At 42.3% G+C, this 16,542-nt stretch overlaps 1 protein-coding gene and 1 long non-coding RNA gene across 2 annotated transcripts in view; one reads left to right on the top strand and one right to left on the bottom strand.

Moving 5' to 3' along the window:
* Positions 1 to 613: 613 nt before the first annotated feature.
* LOC135572469 (uncharacterized) lies at positions 614 to 2,581 on the bottom strand. Its single transcript, XR_010464328.1, has 2 exons — positions 2,197 to 2,581; positions 614 to 1,003 (listed from the first exon to the last, which is right to left on the bottom strand). It is a non-coding gene; the product is annotated as an uncharacterized LOC135572469 (long non-coding RNA).
* The window catches only part of LOC115131576 (piggyBac transposable element-derived protein 4-like), a 32,807-nt gene continuing 18,168 nt past the window's right edge, over positions 1,904 to 16,542 (top strand). Inside the window, exons 1-2 of the mRNA XM_029663387.2 lie at positions 1,904 to 2,255; positions 6,886 to 7,044. Of these exons, the coding sequence (XP_029519247.1) occupies positions 2,125 to 2,255; positions 6,886 to 7,044 (290 nt within the window). The 5' untranslated portion in view covers positions 1,904 to 2,124. The remainder of the gene's footprint in view (positions 2,256 to 6,885; positions 7,045 to 16,542) is intronic.

The raw sequence follows: 16,542 nt of genomic DNA, 5'->3' as shown, positions 1-16,542 counted from the left end.
AACTCATCCAGAACGCCGCAGCCCGTCTGGTGTTCAACCTTCCCAAGTTCTCTCACGTCACCCCGCTCCTCCGCTCTCTCCACTGGCTTCCAGTTGAAGCTCGCATCCGCTACAAGACCATGGTGCTTGCCTACGGAGCTGTGAGGGGAACGGCACCTCAGTACCTCCAGGCTCTGATCAGGCCCTACACCCAAACAAGGGCACTGCGTTCATCCACCTCTGGCCTGCTCGCCTCCCTACCACTGAGGAAGTACAGTTCCCGCTCAGCCCAGTCAAAACTGTTCGCTGCTCTGGCCCCCCAATGGTGGAACAAACTCCCTCACGACGCCAGGACAGCGGAGTCAATCACCACCTTCCGGAGACACCTGAAACCCCACCTCTTTAAGGAATACCTAGGATAGGATAAAGTAATCCTTCTCACCCCCCCCCTTAAAAGATTTAGATGCACTATTGTAAAGTGGCTGTTCCACTGGATGTCATAAGGTGAAAGCACCAATTTGTAAGTCGCTCTGGATAAGAGCGTCTGCTAAATGACTTAAATGTAAATGTAAATGTAAAAGTGTGCAAAGCTGTCATCAAAGCAAAGGATGGCTACTTTGAAAAAACTCAAATATAAAATATATTTTGATTTATTTAACACTTTTTTGGTTACTACATGATTGCATATGTGTTATTTCATAGCTTTGATGTCTTAACTATTAATCTACAATGTAGAAAATAGTAAAAAATAAAGAAAAACCCTGGAATGAGTGGGTGTGTCCAAACTTTTAACTGGTACTTTATGGCATAAAAACATTGTCATTAGCTTATTCGGTTAGGTTGAAAGGCTGTGAATACCACTGCTACTGTTCTAGTTGGGAATATACTAGTAGGCAAAGCAGTGGTTTTGGTTGGACAGTTGGAAAGCTTGCTGATGAGAAGTGGTTTGAGGGAGTTGGAAGATGGCCCTTCTGTGGTAATAGGGGACGTTCCTCCATGGTTACTCCCAGATCCTGTTGTTGATCTAACCTCGGTAGACAAAAATAAAGATAGGTCAGAAGTCAGTGATATAGGGAAACAGGTTGACAATTACATTGGTAGAAGTTGTTTTTTTTACTGTTTTTCCAGATAGTGGGTGCATAAGAGCAGTCATTTACATTCCTTGATTTGATGTTGATATATGTAGAAGACTAACAGATTAACTTTCAGTATACTCAGTTGAACTGTTGGTGATAATAGTTGCCCTCCAGTGGGTAGAGGATGTACAACATGTTGGAATTATAGTGTGCTCAGATTCTCTGTCATATTTGAATAGTTTATCATCTGGTAAATCTAATAGGATTGATCTACTATTGGAGGTATTCATGTTATTATAGAGAATTGGGAGACTGGGTGTAGTAGTGAGATTGTGCTGGGTCCCAGCACATTCGGGTGTGGAAGGGAATGAAGTTGTAGACCATTTGGACAAAATAGCTTTGAAACAAGATATAATTTACATGAATGTTCCACTGGGTTGAAGTGAGGCCAAATTTAAGATCAGAGCCATTTTGATAGATGTGTGGCAGAAGAGATGGGACTCTGAGCCCAAAGGCAGGCATTTGTATGCCCTCCAAAGAAAGGTTGGTGAACCAATATTCAAAGGTCCGATTAGGAAGGAAGAGGTGGTGTTTGCTTGATTAGGACATTGTACATTAAACTCGTTATTATATCTGGTTGGCAAGCATGTTAATGTGTTTTGTCTGGAGTGTGGTGGATTGAAACAGTGGAGCATGTGCTATATTGTTGTAAGTGTGTTGAAGAGAGGGAAAGATTGAAGTGTAGGGTCATTGAGTTTGGAAGGGATTTGGGGGAGGGTCTATTACAAGTTAGTAGGGCTGTTTTTTATTTTATACTTCTGAGTTAGGTAGGAGGATTTAGAAATGTTGTAAACCGTGATTGACCACACACTCCAGCACAGTAGGTGTCGGCATGCGCCTTGTTTGCGGACTACCATTATATCATAGAAGAAGCCGTGTCGTCTGCCGAAAACTCACGCGAAGAAGAAGCTGCACGTTAACGTGATAGTGTAGTTGCAGAGAATTTGTGACTACGTTTTAGACCGTAGCTCTAGCCACAACAATATAGCTGAAATTGATTGATTATATTATGGAAAGCGACACCGAGATGGAGGACTTCGATAGCAGCGAGGAGGGAAGCAATTGGTCTGATGATAGTTACCTTGCAGACGAAGACTTCAGCTTCGACTATCAGGAGGGAGTGGATCCACACGAGGACGCGTAAGTAGGAATAATCACTCCCAGAGCGCATACTGTACCCAGTCAACACACCGGCCGAAATCTCACCGAATCCGTTAGAACCATTTTTACCACAGAATAATAAGATATTTTACCCGATCTATACATGTGAAAGCATCCGCTTGGCAATTTCCACTGGAAGCCAGTGGGAAAATCAATAAGGCCGCCGAAATTCTGCACATTTTCTAATCGATTAAACATTTGATGCCAATACAGCTTTCTGTTCCCAAAACTATAATTTTGTAGATTTGACCCGTTGCCGTTGTTTAGTGTCGCGCAATGGCAAATTGAGTTATTGCACACTTCAAAGTAGGCGTTCCCTAACAGAAATATGCAAACGTTTGTTAGAACGCGCCAATAGGATCTCGCTAGCTCGTGCTTGACTCTGCCCACCTCCTTGCCTGTTCTGCCCACTAGGATGAATTTGTTCACATTGGAAACGACAAACCATCTTGAGTAGGTGTGTCCAATATTTTGCTGGTACTGTACATCCAAGGGAGATGTGCTTCCCTTGGAAGACCAGGAGAAAGAATTCCAACAGTCAACCATTTATGTTTGAGTCGTTGTGTGTATAGCTATATGTACAGCTTGGTAATGTTAGCCAATTTGTCAGGCAATGTTTTTTTTTCATTGTCACTAAAGGATGGTCTGCAATTATGCAGGAATTTGGCAAACGCCTTCCCATTCAATCAATAAATCAAATGTATTTATAAAGCTCTTCTTACATCAGCTGATGTCACAAAGTGCTGTACAGAAACCCAGCCTAAAACCCCAAACAGCACGCAATGCAGGTGTAGAAGCACCTGTGGCTAGGAAAAACTCCCTAGAAAGGCCGGAACCTAGGAAGAAACCTAGAGAGGAACCAGACTATGAGGGGTGGCCAGTCCTCTTCTGGCTGTGCCGGGTGGAGATTATAACAGAACATGGCCAAGATGTTCAAATGTTCATAGGTGACCAGCAGGGTCAAATAATAATAATCACAATGGTTGTAGAGGGTGCAATAGGTCAGCACCTCAGGAGTAAATGTAAGTTGGCTTTTCATAGCTGATCATTCAGATTATCTCTACCGCTCCTGCTGTCCCTAGAGAGTTGAAAACAGCAGCTCTGGGACAGGTAGCACGTCCGGTAAACAGGCTAGGGTTCCATAGCTGCAGGCAGAACAGTTGAAACTGGAGCAGCAGCACAACCAGGTGGACTGGGGACAGCAAGGAGTCATCAGGCCAGGTAGTCCTGAGGCATGGTCTGAGGGCTCAGGTCCACACAGAGAAAGAAAGAAACATTTAGAGAGAGTGTACTTAAATTCACACAGGACACCGGATAAAACAGGATAAATACTCCAGAAAAAAACAGACTGACCCTAGCCCCCGACACTTAAACTATTGCAGCATAAATCCTGGATGGAGGCTGAGACAGGAGGGGTCGGGAGACACTGTGGCCCTGTCCGATCATACCCACGGACAGGGCCAAACCCCACCCACTTTGGTATAACCCCACCCACTTTGCCAAAGCACAGCCCCCACACCACTAGAGGGATATCATTCATAGGACCTACTGAAGATATGAGTCTTCAATAAAGACTTGAAAGGTCGAGACCGAGTCTGCATCTTTCACATGGATAGGCAGACCATTCCATAAAAATGGAGCTCTATAGGAGAAAGCCCTGCCTCCAGCTGTTTGCTTAGAAATTCTAGGGACAGTAAGGAGACCTGCGTCTTGTGACCGTAGCGTACGTGTAGGTATGTACGGCAGGACAAGAATCTGAAAAATGGGTAGGAGTAAGCCCATGTAATGCTTTGTAGGTTAGCAGTAGAACCTTGAAATCAGCCCTTGCCTTAACAGTAAGCCAGTGTGGAGAGACTAGCACTGGAGTAATATGATAACATTTTTTGGTTCTAGTCAAGATTCTAGCAGCCATGTTTAGCACTAACTGAGGTTTATTTAGAGCTTTATCCGGGTAGCCGGAAAGTAGAGCATTGCAGTAGTCTAACCTATTAGTGACAAAAGCATGGATATATTTTTCAGCATAATTTCTGGACAGAAAGTTTCTGGTTTTTGCATTGTTACGTAGATGGGGAAAAAAAGCTGTCCTTGAAACAGTCTTGATATGTTCGTCAAAAGAGAGTTTAGGGTCCAGAGTAATGCAAAGGTCGTTCAGTTTTATTTGAAACGACTGTACAACCATCAAGATTAATTGTCAGATTCAACAGAATATCTTTTTGTTTCTTGGGACCTAGAACTTGCATATATGTTTTGTCTGAGTTTAAAAGTAGAACATTTGCCACCATCCACGTTCTTATGTCTGAAACACAGGCTTCCAGGGAGGGCAATTTTGGGGCTTCACCATGTTTCATCAAAATGTACAGCTGTGTGTCGTCCGCATAGCTGTGGAAGTTAACATTATGTTTCTGAATGACATCACCAAGAGGTACAATATATAGGGAAAACAACAGGGGTCCTAAAACAGAGCCTTGAGGAACACCGACATTTACAGTTGATTTGTCAGAGGATAAACCATCTACAGAGACAAACCGATATCTTACAGATAAGATCTAAACCAGGCCAGAACTTGTGCGTGTAGACCAATTTGGGTTTCCAATCTCTCCAAAAGAATGTGGTGATCGATGGTATCAAAAGCAGCACTAAGGTCTAGGAGCACAAGAACAGATGCAGAGACTCGGTCTGACGCCATTAAAAGGTCATTTAACACCAAGTGCAGCCTCAGTGCTATGATGGGGTCTAAAACCAGACTGAAGTGTTTCGTATACATTGTTTGTCTTCACGAAGGCAGGGAGTTGCTGCGCAACAGCTTTTTCCATTTTCTTTGAGAGGAATGGGAGATTTGATATAGGCCGATAGTTTAAAAAAATATTTTCTGGGTCAAGGTTTGGCTTTTTCAAGAGAGGCTTTATTACTGCCACTTTTAGTGAGTTTGGTATACATCTGGGGGTTATGTTCAACATAGGAGGGCCAAGCTCAGGAAGCAGCTCTTTCAGTAGTTTAGTTGGAATAGGGTCCAGTATGCAGCTTGAAGGTTTAGAGGCCATGATTATTTTCATCATTGTGTCAAGAGATATAGTACTAAAACACTTGAGTGTCTCCCTTGATCCTAGGTCCTGGCAGAGTTGTGCAGACTCAGGACTACTGAGCTTTGGAGAAGTACACAGATTTAAAGAGGAGTCCGTAATTAGCTTTCTAATGATCATGATCTTTTCTTCAAAGAAGTTGATTAATTTATCACTGCTGAAGTGAAAGCCACCCTGTCTTGGGGAATGCTGCTTTTTAGTTAGCTTTGCGATAGTATCAAAAATACATTTAGGATTGTTCTTATTTTCCTCAATTAAGTTGGAAAAATAGGATGAACGAGCAGCAGTGAGGGCTCTTCGATACTGCACAGTACTATAATAATTTTGTGATTAATAGTACCCGCGAAACACCAGTCTCAACGTCAACAGTGAAGAGGTGACTCTGTGATGCCATTGGAACACAGGAGTGATGGATGCTGATAATGGACCTCTGTACGCCTATGTAGATATTCCATTAAAAATCTGCCGTTTCCATCTACAATAGTCATTTACAACATTAACAATGTCTACACTGTATTTCTGATCAATTTGATGTTATTTCAATGGACAAAAAAATTGCTTTTCTTTAAAAAACAAGGATCTTTCTAAGTGACCCCAAACTTTTGAACGGTAGTGTATATTTTGCTCAAATATATGTTTTGTACTTTAGTGTGTGTACTTTAGTGTATTTCTACCTGGAATATCGCTTTTCAACAGGAAAAGTAAAAACATCGCTGGAGTCTGTATTTTTTTTTTTACGCCCGATGGGACACCCAATCATGGCCGGTTGTGATACAGCCTGGAATTTAACCAGGGTCTGTAGTGATGCCTCTAGTGCTGAGATGCAGTGCCTTAAACCGCTACGCCACTCAGGAGCCCCGTTTAAAAGAAGAGAGACTGCGGATCTGACTTTTCTGGACCTCGCTTCCCGGCGGCTGGGGCTTTTGCGCATGTGCAGGATTCTCTACTTTGCGCATATTCTCTGCGCTTTCCATAGAGAATCTCTCATTTCTCTCATTCAATTGCGATTCGTGAATGACGATTATTCCAATTTTTCTGGTGAAACATGCAGCATCTGTATATCAACCAGATGATGTTAATAAACTGTAGCATTGTCTACCTGTATTTAGTTTCAAGCAAAGCACATATTTTGCCTAGTGGAGTAAAGGATCCTGCACATGCGCAGAGGCTTCGGGAGCTTTAGCAGTCGGGAGGAAAGGTCCGGAAAAGTCGGATCAGCCGCCACTCCATTAAAAAGATCTGAAATCAAAATGACATACTTGAAAATGAATTCTCATTTCTCAGAATTATTTTTTATTTTTTTAAACTATTTGACAGGCATATTCCTCAGTTTGTAAACCTAACAGATTGATCTTAGACGGTGGGTGTCGGCCACATTGAATTGACATGAAATGTTGATGTGTGAATGTTGAACCATGTAGACGACAGCAGTAGGAGATGGTAAATTAATTGTGTTCTGTTGTCTAGTCCTAATAGTGTTGACTCAGTGAATTGCATTATTGTAAACATGTTCATATTTATCTTCATAGTCTTGATTGGGAAGAGGACTCAAATGAATCAGCAGGCGACACACCACCCAGAGTCATTCCAAGGAAAGAGAGCCAATCTGAGAGCGGGGTAAAGTGTTCTGATTCTCCAGAAGAACCATGGTTACCATGCAAAGGTTCACAGTCAACAAGGACATCAAGGTATTTACCAACTTTCATAATCCACCAGTGTTTCCGCTATAGTCATTTAGCTGCAGTCATCGATATTTGACCCGCTGTATTTTTCTATTATCAAGACACCTGCTGGTAACTCTTAACTTGTTAGGACAGATCATGAGGTGTCCTAAGTATCTGTAGACTAGGTGTGACTCTTATGACTAAAGAGACTTCATGCATAGTTTTTATTTTTACCCATAAGAGTAGGAGTAAAATGTCTATTCTCAGCACCAACAATCTGAATTGGCCTGCCTGTGTAAAAGAAGCCTAGCAAATCTGAGACCATATTCAGCCTTAGATGTCTTCGAGCCAATATGCCTATAGAAAGTCTACACCCCCATTCAACATTTCACCGTTTGTTGCCTAATAGCCTGGAATTAAAATACATTAAAATAGTTTTTTTTTTTTTATAATAATAAATCGCACACCAAGTTAATTGGCCTACAACTGTGTTAAATTGTAGTGATTCACATTATTTCAGCAGTTCCTGTATGTTCCTTCTGCTGGGTAGGTGAATTGCAAAACAAACAGTCAACCATAAGCACCAAGGAGCTTTTAATAGAACTCCAGGACAAAGTGGTGGAAAGGCACAGGTTCCTTGAATATCACTTGGAGCACGGTCAAAACGATTATTAATAAATGGAAGGTGTATGGCACCACCAAGACCCTGCGTAGATCAGGCCATGCCTCCAAACTGGATGACCGAGCAAGTAGGAAACTGATCAGAGAGACTACCATTAGTCCAACGGCAACTTTATAAGAGCTTCAGGCTTTTATGGCCAAGATTAGTCACAGTGTGCATGTCAAATCAAATTTTGTTGGTCACATACATGTATTTAGCAGATGTTATTGCGGGTGTAGCGAAATGCTTGTTTTCTTAGCTCCAATAGTGCAGTAGTATTTAACAATACACACATCTAAAAGTAAAATAATGGAATTATGAAATATATAAATATTATATTGAGCAATGCCAGTGGCATTGACTAAAATACAGTAGAATAGAATACAGTATATACATATGAGATGAGTAAAGCAGTACGTAAACATATTAAACATATTAAAGTGACTAGTGTTCCATTATTAAAGTGGCCAGTGATTCCAACTCTATGTATATAGGGCAGCAGCCTCTAAGGTGCAGGGTTGCATAACCGGGTAGAAGCTGGCAAGTGAAGGCTGTTTAACAGTCTGATGGCCTTGAGATAGAAGCTGTTTTTCAGTCTCTCGGTCCCAGCTTTGATGCATCTGTACTAACCTCACCTTCTGGATGATAGCGGGGTGAACAGGCTGTGGCTCGGGTGGTTGATGTCCTTGATGATCTTTTTGGCCTTCCTGTGACATCTGGTGCTGTGAGTCCTATCAATTGTGCATATGTAAAAGTTTTAGGGGCCAAGCCAAATTTCTTCAACCTCGTGATTTGTAGAGGTGCTGTTGCATCTTCTTCACCACACTGTCTGTGTGTGCGGACCATTTCAGATCGTCAGTGACGTGTACGCAGAGGAACTTGAAGCTTTCCACCTTCTCCACTGCGGTCCCGTTGATGTGGATAGGGGCGTGCTCCCTCTGCTGTTTCCTGAAGTCCACGATCAGCTCCTTTGTTTTGTTGACGTTGAGAGGTTGTTTTCCTTGCCCCACTCTGCCAGGGCCCTCACCTCCTCCCTGTAGGCTGTCTCGTCATTGTTGGTAATCAGGCCTACTACTTTTGTGTCGTCTGCAAACTTGATTGAGTTGGAGGCGTGCGTGGCCACGCACACAGGGAGTACAGGAGGGGGCTGATCACACACCCTTGTGGGGCCCCTGTGTTGAGGATCAGCGAAGTGGAGGTGTTGTTTCCTACCTTCACCACCTGGGGGTGGCCCAACTGGAAGTCCAGGACCCAGTTGCACAGGGCGGGGTTCAGACCCAGGACCTGGAGCATAATAATGAGCTTGGAGGATACTTTGGTGTTGAATGCTGAGCTATAGTCAATGAACAGCATTCTTACATAGGTATTCCTCTTGTCCAGTGCGATGGCGATTGCATTGTCTGTGGCTATATTGGGGCGGTAAGCAAATTGAAATGGGTCTAGGGTGTATGGTAGAGGTGATATGATCCTTAACTAGCCTCTCAAAGCACTTCATGATGACATAAGTGAGTGCTATGGGGCAATAGTCATTTAGTTCAGTTACCTTTGCTTTCTTGGGTACAGGAACAATGGTGGACATCTTGAAGCAAGTGGGGACAACAGACTGGGATAGGGAGAGATTGAATATGTCCGTAAACACTAGTGATTTCTGTCCGATACCGATATCCAATATTTTCCTTGCCCCCCAAAAAACGGTACCGATAACCTATATTTAAAATTTTAGCAGCCTTTTTATACATTCTAGTACAGTTAAATAGTTAAAACACATACATGGACACAGTGGTCTAAGGCACTGCATCTTAGTGCAAGAGGCATCAGTACAGTCTCTGGCTAGAATCCAGGCTGTATCACATCCAGCCGTGATTGGGAGTCCCATAGGACAGCGCTCAATTGGCCCGGCGGCGTCCGGTGTAGGACGTCATTGTAAATATGAATTTGTTCTTTAACTGACTTGCCTAGTTAAATAAAGGTTACACACACCACACTGACCAAAACGTTATTTTGTTGGCATTTACATATGTCCCCATTACCAGTAAAACATCATCAAAACCTATTTCTTTCACGTATTTGCTGTGCTGTTTCGTTGTTCAGTCATTTCATTCTCAACCAGGAGTTCTATGGAACGCCGTTTGGGTCTTTGCATGTTAAAAAAGACACATGTCAAATAACACTATTTGTCATGTCAAATAAGCTTGTTGACCAATCAAGACCTGAATATGACTGCACGTCACATAATAATTGAACGTGTTCAATATTTTTTTACGTAGTTATTACACATTGATTACACAATCACTCGTGTTTCATTTGTCACAACAATTCATCGATACGTATGCTTTGATGCTGGTAATGTTGTCTCGCGCACCTACAGTGCTGATCATTTAAATAAAATCTAGCTAGCTCATGGATGCAAACAATGTTCTTCCCAAAAAACATAGCAAAATGACATCTGTTTCAGTAGCTATAGTTAGCTAGCTAACTGTATAGCTAGGTGTCATCATCTAAAATTAACCCTAATTTATAAGACAGTTCTTATTTGATAAATGGTGGCGGGACCCATCTATGTGAAGCTAGCCACAATAAGGATTATCCACAATAGTGGACTTTGTGGTTAGCCTTCAAAATAAAATTATGTCATTGACAGTGATGCAAATGAATACAAATAGTAGAATCATGCCATAATTTAATAGATCATGCTAAATGAGGTTGAAATGTTATAAAAAATCAACAAAAGACAGTAATTTGACAACCTGTTGAAATCACACGGGATGTATTATACTTTAGAATTGCACTGGGGGCATACTTATTTCACTGGTCCAGCCTTACCTATGGATTGTGGATCAATGACATGGGGTATCAGTCTACTTAGTGACACCAGGAACATTAGCAATGTAGCTGTTATTGCGGGACTATGAAACAACTGTGAATTGAGCTACATTTATTGTCAACCTATATGTATTGAACACTATTCCCGAGGAAAAACAATACTGCATGGATGTTTTGGAGTCTGATAACTCTGAAGAGGAAAAAATATATTGGCTGTTGAGTAGACTGATACCCCATTTCATTGATCCCCAATCCTTAGGCAAAGCTGTACAGTGCAATATGAATGTCAATACACACAAGGTTAACTAACTGGGGAGCTGATTTCACACAGTCACAGTTCCGCGATAAGAGCTACAACTCTAATATTTGCGTAAACTCTTCACAGTTGTGTTCTGTGGGTGTCACCAAGTAGACTGATACCCCATTTCATTGCTTCACATCCCAACCCCGTTTAACATTATCTAGTCAAAATATGGCGTGATTCCAACAATTGTAACCTTCTGCATCACTTTCAAATAGGTACTGTTATTTTAAAGGCAAACTGCAAATGTCGCTATTGTGCCTAATCCTTATTTGCTAGCTTCACAACACATAACCCGGTCAGGTCGAGCCTCACTAGCCAGATGAAGCTAGCTAGTCACTTGTAACGTTAGCGTTGGGCAACAGGGTTAAGTAGCTGGCTGTTCAATTTCAAAAGGCGAACAACAAGTGACTACCTAGCTAATACTTAAAAGGATTCCTAAGAATAGTGAAAATGACTGCAGTTTCTACTGGTCATTGTTTTCAGTCTGGTTGTATTGGTGCTATCTAGGTACCAAGTTAAAGCTAGTAAAAGCTACCCCAGAAATTGCGGTCGAACAAATAATGCTTTATTACCAACACGGTATTGTAAACACATAGCTCATGGCCGGTGTTTTTTCTTGTTTGTAGACTCTTTTTGTACAGCTTTGACAGTGGTACTGATATTAGTGGTGGCGTTTGGCTTGCACGTGCAAATTCAGAACACACAACATTCTATAATAGAACTGTGTATTTTATATGTCAAATTTAAAAGCGTATTTATCGCGTCAAATGGTGTTATCTTTTTTGACACGCAAAGATCCAAACTGCGTTCCATAGTATGTCGTGAAGCTAATAGCAGTGACACTATTACTGTGTAACTCCTGTAGGGCAACATCTGAACAATAGCGCATTTGGTAATGTTAGTGTGTACCTGTGCTCGACCAGTCGCTAAAGCCAACATCACCCACAACAGAGAATGGTTGATTGTCAAGGGCAATGATTTCCATTATCTTGCCATTAATGGATTTCGCCTTTGAGTTGTCTTGATTATATTTTCTTACTCTTTCAAATGACTGCTCGACTTGTTGACTGCTCGATCCACACAGAAGACATTGTGGGTGTTGGTGTTTACATACTGGAGAGGGAATGCAAAACAACGACGCTGGACAGAGTGTAATCAGGTGTATCAAAAAGGCAGTTTATTGAGTCAAAGATATCTTGTCCTACATCGTGCACGGACCTAAGCAATATGACTCTGTGAGGAGTCAGAATAATTAGGCTGCCCAGCCAGAGTTTACAACAGAATGTATACACAGAATAATGTAGGTGTAGTCTCGTCGTGTTGGTCTTCTGACTGGTCCTGAAGAGTTGGAGGCGGGCCTGCTCTAGCCAGAGCTGGAGCCCCATTGGTGCACAGCAGAGTTCTCTGCTCACGTCACCCGACCAGTAGGGGGGGTGGAGTGTGAGTGTGCGTTGCTCATGAGATGTATGTGTGTCAAGGAAGCGTGGATTTAGGGACTGGTAATGTCTGCTTTAGGCTCAGGTGTTTCCTGTTTATGCAGGAGTGCATGTAGGGTTCAATGTCAGTGAGATAGTTTGGCACTCTAAGCTCGTTAGTGTTGCAGGCTGATCTTTGTAGTTACAGGGGAGTATATTTGCGTGATGGCAGCTGTGTGTCCTTCGGATAATCGTGTTATTGCACGTAGGCTCTAAACTTGACTGAGGACACTGGGCCCAGAGTTATCTGAGGGCATCCGGTTTAACCAGAGCTTTGGTCTGCTAGTAATGCTTGATATTAGATTATTTATATAACATGGTCTAGGTTAGAATGCTGTGTTGCATGTGTAGTGCTACATTTTACGTGGCGTCATTAGTCATGTACCTAGTTTATATAGGTATGCATGTCAGCTTTGACATCGGTTTTTCACATCAGCGTTAAACTAGACATTGGGCCGATACCGATGTTGGCATTTTTAGCTAATATCGTCCGATTCCGATATGTTCACCGATATGTCATGCATCACTAGTAAACACTCCAGCCAGCTGGTCTGCGCATGCTCTGAAGACGAGGCTAGGGATGCCGTCTGGGCCGGCAGCCTTGCGAGGGTTAATACGCTTAAATGTCTTACTCACGTCGACCGCCGAGAAGGAGAACCCACAGTCCTTGTTAGCGGGCGGTTGCACGGCGTTATCCTCATAGTGGGCGAAGGTGTTTAGCTTGTCCGGAAGCAAGACGTCAGTGTCCGCAGCATGGCTGGTTTCCCCTTTGTAGTCCGTGATTGTCTGTAGACCCTGCCACATATGTCTCGTGTCTGAGCCGTTGAATTGCGACTCCACTTTGTCTCTCTACTAACGTTTTGCCTGTTTGATTGCCTTATGGAGGGAATAACTACACTGTTTGTATTCGGCCGTATTCCCAGTCACCTTGACATGGTTAAATCCGGTGGTTCGTCCTTTCAGTTTTACGCGAATGCTGCCATCTATCCATGGTTTCTGGTTTGGGTAGGTTTTAATAGTCACATTGTACCCAATCACCTATACACTTTCTGATGAACTCAGTCACTGTATCTATGTATCTGTCGATGTTATTCTCGGAGGCTACCCGGAACATATCCCAGTCCACGTGATCAAAACAATCTTGAAGCATGGATTCCGATTGGTCAGACCAGCGTTGAAAATACCTTAGCATGGGTACTTCCTCTGCGTTTCTGCCATTAGGACGTGAGGAGTAAAATGGAGTCGTGATCAGATTTGCCAAATGGAGGGCGGGGGAGGGCCTTGTAGGCATTTCGAAAAGTTGAGTAGCAGTGTTTTTACAGAGTGAATTCTACAGTCAATGTGTTGATAGAACTTCGGTAGTGTTTTCCTCAAATTTTCTTTTTTAAATTCTCCAGCTACAATAAATGCGGCCTCAGGATATGTGGTTTTCAGTTTGCATAAAGTCCAGTGGAGTTCTTTGAGGGCTGTCGTGGTGTGGTATCAGCTTGAGGGGGAATATACACGGCTGTGACTATAACCAAAGATAATTCTCTTGGGAGGTAATATGGTCGGCATTTGATTGTGAGGTATTCTAGGTCGGGTGAACAAAAGGACTGTATGTTGTCACAAACACACCATGAGTAGTTAATCATGAAACATACACCCCCTGCCTTTCTTCTTTCCGGTGAGTTCTTTATTCCTGTCTGCGCAATGTACAGAGAATCCAGCTGGCTGAATGGGGACAGTATATCCCAATGTTTCATATTTCTATTTCACATTTCTGTTTCATATTTTCTGTTATTTCTGTTTCACAGAAGTATGGCTATGTTACAATCCCTGATGTCTCTCTGGAAGGAGATCCTCACCTTGAGCTCATCTACTTTATTATCCAGAGAGTGAACATTAGCGAGTAACATACTCGGAAGTGGTGGATGGTGTGCGCTAGGGCTGGGCGATATGGCCAAGATCTCATATCCCGATATAGGTCATTTCATGTCCCGATAACGACACATATCACGATATACACATTTTCTGTAAATTCAATGAATAAATAGTTTATATAAAATTACCATGTGTAAAGGCCTATTTCTTATTACATTTGGTACCTTGGGTCGAGTGTTAGCACAAACTCACGTAAACCCCGCCATGTCTTTGCAGATATAAGTTGTAACGCCAGCTGTTATCTCCTATCTTCGTGATTCTTTGCCATATGGTGTGCCGCGGGCAAAAGCCTCTTGCAACGTCTGAGTCTGAGGTTTGTTTTGAGCACTTGACTGTACCTTTTTGGGTCTCATCCGTAGACTCTCTCCGTACTGTTTCACATGACTCTTGCGTAGGTGGTAAAAGAGGTTAGTGGTGTTTTGAGCCTGTTGTCTGGACCGGCCTGCGGCATATTTTGCAGAGGACGGTTTTCTGGTCCGTGTCAGACTTTTCATACCCAAACCATGTCCATGCGACCGAAGTAGCCCCTCTTAGGCATGGTCTCTGTGCTATGTGTCACGTTCACTCTCCTCCATGTTTGTTTGTGTTGCAAATTTCCTTCCACACAAAATATTGCCGTAAAGTGTGATTTGCGACACAACAAAATAAACGATAGAAAAACATCTATCGTCACACGATATACATTTGAAGTCAGAAGTTTACATACACCTTAGCCAAGTACATTTGAACTAAGTTTTTCACAATTTCGGACATTTAATCCTAGTAAAAATGCTTAGGTCAGTTAGGATCACCACTTTATTTTAAGAATGTGAAATGTCAGAATAATAGTAGAGTGATTTATTTCAGTTTTTATTTACTTTATCACAATCCCAGTGGTTCAGAAGTTTACATACACTCAATTAGTATTTGGTAGCATTGCATTTAAATAGTTTAACTTGGGTCAAACATTTCGGGTATCCTTCCACAAGCTTCTCACAATAAGTTGGGTGAATTTTGTCCCATTCCTCCCGACAGAGCTGGTGTAACTGAGTCAGGTTTGTAGGCTTCCTTGCTCGCACACGCTTTTTCAGTTCTGCCCACAAATTTTCAATAGGATTGATGTCAGGGCTTTGTGATGGCCACTCCAATACCTTGACTTTGTTGTCCTTAAGCCATTTTGCCACAACTTTGGAACTATGCTTGGGGTCATTGTCCATTTGGAAGACCCATTTGCGACCAAGCTTTAACTTCCTGACTGATGTCTTGTAATGTTGCTTCAATATATCCACATAATTTCCCAACTCATGATGCCATCTATTTTTGTGAAGTGCACCAGTCCCTCCTGCAGCAAAGCACCCTCACAACATGATGCTGCCACCCCCGTGCTTCACGGTTGGGATGGTGTTCTTTGGCTTGCAAGCCTCCCCCTTTTTCCTCCAAACATAATGATGGTCATTATGGCCAAACAGTTCTACATTTCTCCAAAAAGTACAATCTTTGTCCCCATGTGCAGTTGCAAACCATAGTCTGGCTTTCTTATGGTGGTTTGAGCAGTGGCTTCTTCTTTGCTGAGAGGACTTTCAGGTTATGTCAATATAGGACTCGTTTTACTGTGGATATAGATACTTTTGTACCTGTTTCCTCCAGCATCTTCACAAGGTCCTTTGCCGTTGTTCTGGGATTGATTTGCACTTTTCGCACCAAAGTACGCTCATTTCTAGGAGACAGAACGTATCTCCTTCCTGAGCTGTATGAAGGCTGCATGGTCCCATGGTGTGTTTATTTGCGTACGATTGTTTGTAGAGATGAACGTGGTACCTTCAGGTGTTTGGAAATTGCTCCCAAGGATGAACCAGACTGGTGGAGGTCTTGGCTGATTTCTTTTGATTTTCCCATGATGTCAAGCAAAGACGCACTGAGTTTGAAGGTAGGCCTTGAAATACATCCACAGGTACACCTCCAATTGACTCAAATTATGTTAATTAGCCTATAAGAACCTTCTAAAGCCATGACATAATTTCTGGACATTTCCAAGTTGTTTAAAGGCACTGTTAACTTAGTGTAAGTAAACTTCTGACCCACTGGAACAGTGAAATAATCTGTCTTAACAATTGCTGGAAAAAATGTCTTGTCATGCTTAAAGTAGATGTACTAACCGACTTGCCAAAACTATAGTTTGTTAACAAAAGAATTGTGGAGTGGTTGAAAAACAAGTTTTAATGACTCCAACTTAAGTGTATGTAAACTTTTGACTTCAACTGTATATCTTTCAGCCTTAGTGTGCACGCCTCTTGAGTCGACTAGAAGGTCACTCCGAATTCGTCTTCTCCACCGGCTGTATTTTGGAGCAGCCTCTG

Source organism: Oncorhynchus nerka, linkage group LG7 (genome assembly GCF_034236695.1).
Source record: "Oncorhynchus nerka isolate Pitt River linkage group LG7, Oner_Uvic_2.0, whole genome shotgun sequence".
Taxonomy (NCBI): Eukaryota; Metazoa; Chordata; class Actinopteri; order Salmoniformes; family Salmonidae; genus Oncorhynchus; species Oncorhynchus nerka.
The sequence above is the reverse complement of the archived record's forward strand: the minus strand, read 5'-3'. Positions and strand labels throughout refer to the sequence as shown.